Here is a 3872-nt window from a genome sequence, read left to right on the forward strand (position 1 = left end):
GTAGTTTTAAACAAATTTTATGTTAATTTATGTTATTCGTTAGTTTTGTATTTAGTTGTAGAACAGGTGTCATTGGGGTAAACATTTTACCTGTTGACTGATAAACAATAAATAAATAAAATAAGTGTGAACGTTGCACGTGGAGTGGTGTAATCTGGTGTAATGCACTAGCAAAGCCACGAACCTCCTACACGACAAGAAAACTGATTGGCGTCTTGCAGTGAAACTTTTCAGAGCTTTAGCCGCCTATATTTTGAGATGAGAACTGCTAGAAGGAGGATAGCACAGACAAACAGACAACACTCGCAAGTTTTTCATCGAACTAGTTATTTACCGTAAATTTAAAAGCAGGCTTGCAATTGCCCATTACAGCTAAAATGCTATTTTTCGTAATTATGAAACAATGAGATACTATAATGATATTTTTTATTTGTAAGATGTAAGAAGAGGTGGTAAAGTTTGTGTATGACATATAAAATTTGTCAATTTAGCTTTCAGAAGGTCACAACTAGCGATTAGCTGTAACGATGAGCGAGCAATCAGCGATCATAAAATCGCTAGTTGTGACCTTCTGAAAGCAAAATTGACAAATTTTATGTGTCATTCACAAACTTTACCACCTCTTCTTGCATCTTACAAATAGAAATTATCATAATAGGATTAACTGAGAGGACATAAATTGGTCTGTTGTGTCTATTTTGTAATGTTCTCAACCGTACAGCTACACCTATGGGAAGATGCATAAATGATGCAACGTTTTAGGGTGACCAGCCATGTAGGAAGTCCAAAGTTGATGCTTCATCCAACGTTAACAAACGTTTAACATTTGTTACGTTTCATAAAACACCAACTGTGGCGTATTTTTCTATATGACTGGTCACCCTAAAATGCTACGTCATTTATGCATCTTCTCCAAGATGCTGCAGACCCATCACAGTGGATAAGATACCTTAAAATAACCACCTACTGCCCCCGAAATTTATAACTGTTATCCCCCGCCCTCTCCTTTGCCCCACTAGAGAATGAAAACATTTCTGGCCATCCTTCGTCATGTGATATGAGGAACAACCACAATAATTTGGACAGATACAATTTAAAATAACTAACAAAACTTACTTTTAAGCGTTTTTTTTTTATTCTCTCTCCCCGCTCTCTCTTTTCTCTCATCAACGAAAGAATTTTTTACACAAGATTATACACCTAGTAGGTATAGCGAAACAGACACCTTCGACACTTTTTACACCGTCTTCTGAGTCAGCTCACGCGCCTTGGCCTTCTCCAGCTTAGTAATACGGGCCATGCTCTTTGGTCCGAGCAGACCACCTCCCCAGTGCTTACGGATTTCTTCGTAGCGATCGTTGAAGTTGGTCTTGATGGTTTCGACCAGCTTGGACAGATTGGCGCGATCCGAATTGTCAACCTGGGTCAGAGCGACACAGGTGCAGGTCTTGCGGAACACCAACGTTCCCAGGCGAGACTTGCCCTTGATAATGCAGTATGGGATACCCATCTTACGGCACAGGGCAGGCAGGTAGACGACCAGCTAAAACGATGAAAATGGTAATGATGTATTATAATGATTCACCAGAAAATATTTCAATTGTGTTGTTTAATTTTACTTAAATCAGAAAAATGTCAACGTAAATAGGGTTTCGACATACAGATTCAGGTGAAGAAATTCTTTTCATCATTTAGAAATGCGAAACAGTGCGAAACCAATGCCATGTTGGAGAATGTGAGCTTACCTCAATTGGATCGACATCGTGGGAGATGACGACCAGCTGGGCCTTCTTCTGCTCAACTAGCTTGACGACGGTGTTGGCACCCTGACGCAGCTGGTTGGTCTTCTTGCTGGCGGGTTCTTCCTTGCCGGCGGCCTTAGCTTCAGCCTTAGCCTTCAAGCGCTGGATCTTGGCGATCGGGTTCTCCGGGCGGTACTTCTCCAGAAGTTTGAACAGCTGCTGAGCAGTGTGTTTATCCAGAGCCTGCGAGAACTGGTTGATTGGCGGTGGGATCTTCAGACGCTTCTGCAACACAGCCTTGTGGCGCTGGATGCGGATGTACTTCGGCCAGCGAACGAAACGGGACAGATCGCGCTTGGGCTGCACATTCTGACCTACAAGAAAGGGTATGTGGCTTGAGATTTAAAAAACCGTCAAAGCCCGGAAACAACTTGATGCTAACTTAATAGATAACAACACCGCGACTCTCTGAGTGAACTTATTTAGAAAAAAATAATATGCTTTCAATCCATGTTTCCGGAAGATTTCTCTGCCGGTTCCATTTTGGGACATGAAATAAGAATAGATTCTAAATATGATCACGAGATTGCGGATGTTGACAAGTGAAAACAAGAAGCTCAGATCCACATAATCACCATTATGAAGCTGTCGACTTCATGTCAGATTAAGCAAGCGTTGGGTATTTCAAATAATCATCATAACTTCCTTTCACAAATCTGCCTAAACCATGCTCTACTCGACGAATTGAACATTTTAATACATACCGATTCCGTAGTTCTTGACGCGCTTCTCGAACAGTGGATTGACCACTTTCTTAACCTCAACCTTCTTGACGGCTAGAGGTGCAGCGGCAACCTTCTTGCCAGCTACCTTCTTCTTGGTTGGCTAAAAACAAACAGAAAACAGGGAATTAGCACACTGGTTTACACGGAACTGCAGATCCTAACAAAACGAAACGGATTTACGGTAACCGTTGGATGCGACGACCCTCACCAGCCACAACTTCAACTAACACAAATCCTTACCGACTGCAGACGATCCTTACCGCACCGCACTCGAACACAAACGAGTGGATGTAAACTAAAATGTTTTTCTAAGGATATCACCGCTACTTTCCGCAATTGACATATCCATCCACATAATACCTAATTCCTTCAGGTAAATCCGTTTCGTTGCAGGGCAAACACTACTGTTTCGGTCTCAAATTACCTTCTTATTCACCATTTTAACGGTGTCGATGCGGAATATGCTCTTGTGTTTCGTGAAACCAAGATGGAAAAGAGCTAACAATGACGTCACGTCCTCACTGGTCAGTTTTGCCAACGTGAAAAACAGAAACGTATTTGGACTTTGACAGCAGTTGGGCGAAAGTTGAACTGAAATTAACACACAAAAGGCGAAATCAAGCCGAGGGGCGGTCGAATACTAGGATGCCAAGATTTATATAAACACGAAATGAAAATTTAATATCTGCCCATGGACCAAAAATATAAATAATACCAAAAACGAACGATAACCTGAGCGATAACCCAAATGATAGAATCATTCCACAAATGGTTTGGATGATACCCCGAACACGTCGTTAAGCAAAATAACCATAACAATTTTATTAGGGGGTGCACCGATGAATTTGAGTTCAAATCCACACGGTGAATGAGCACAGCAAAAAAAATGTAATATCGATCAATGTAATTGGGTTCTTTAATTTTGAAATATATATCGGTTTTTATATATAATCTGAAAGAGCTTCGTTTTCTGAGCACAGCGATATTTTTTTCAACCCCACGCACTTTCATCTCGATTTTTAAATCATGATTTAAAGCAAAATAATAACTTCACTGTTTGACACTAGACTGACAAACTGACAGCTCGCTCCCATACAAAGCGACACCGAGGGGCGCTAATTAGGTGATTTTTGCAAATGTAATCGTACTTATTTAAAATAGTTCCAGTGTGCCATAATTGATGAAATTTTGGGATTGGGTTCCATTTTTAATGCAGATTACGAATATGCATTTACCTCAATACCCTTAAAGAACCCAATTCAAGCTGATGTATGAAATAATGATGTAATAGCAAAAAGCAGATATAATATTACATCAATGCAAGAGCAAATTTTCATTATGTCGT

General features: G+C 40.5%; 1 protein-coding gene across 1 annotated transcript; it reads right to left on the bottom strand.

Annotated features, from left to right (window-relative positions):
• Positions 1-1112: 1112 nt before the first annotated feature.
• On the bottom strand, positions 1113-3101 carry RpL7A (ribosomal protein L7A). Its single transcript, XM_065233020.1, has 4 exons — positions 2952-3101; positions 2507-2627; positions 1746-2116; positions 1113-1543 (listed from the first exon to the last, which is right to left on the bottom strand). Exons 1-4 carry the CDS (start codon positions 2964-2966, stop codon positions 1238-1240), a joined length of 813 nt encoding a protein of 270 aa, XP_065089092.1. The 5' UTR covers positions 2967-3101; the 3' UTR covers positions 1113-1237.
• Positions 3102-3872: the final 771 nt, after the last annotated feature.

The sequence above is a fragment of the Ochlerotatus camptorhynchus genome, unplaced genomic scaffold, assembly GCF_037179485.1.
Source record: "Ochlerotatus camptorhynchus isolate MF236.1 unplaced genomic scaffold, CSIRO-AGI_Acam_v1.1 ptg000383l, whole genome shotgun sequence".
Classification (NCBI taxonomy): domain Eukaryota; kingdom Metazoa; phylum Arthropoda; class Insecta; order Diptera; family Culicidae; genus Ochlerotatus; species Ochlerotatus camptorhynchus.

Bases quoted from the DNA above. Each gene is read 5' to 3' on its own strand.
- RpL7A (XM_065233020.1), bottom strand. The intron at 2,117-2,506 runs GTATGTATTAAA...CCTTTCTTGTAG, and splicing joins CGTCAAGAACTACGGAATCG to GTCAGAATGTGCAGCCCAAG. The intron at 1,544-1,745 runs GTAAGCTCACAT...TCATCGTTTTAG, and splicing joins ACGATGTCGATCCAATTGAG to CTGGTCGTCTACCTGCCTGC.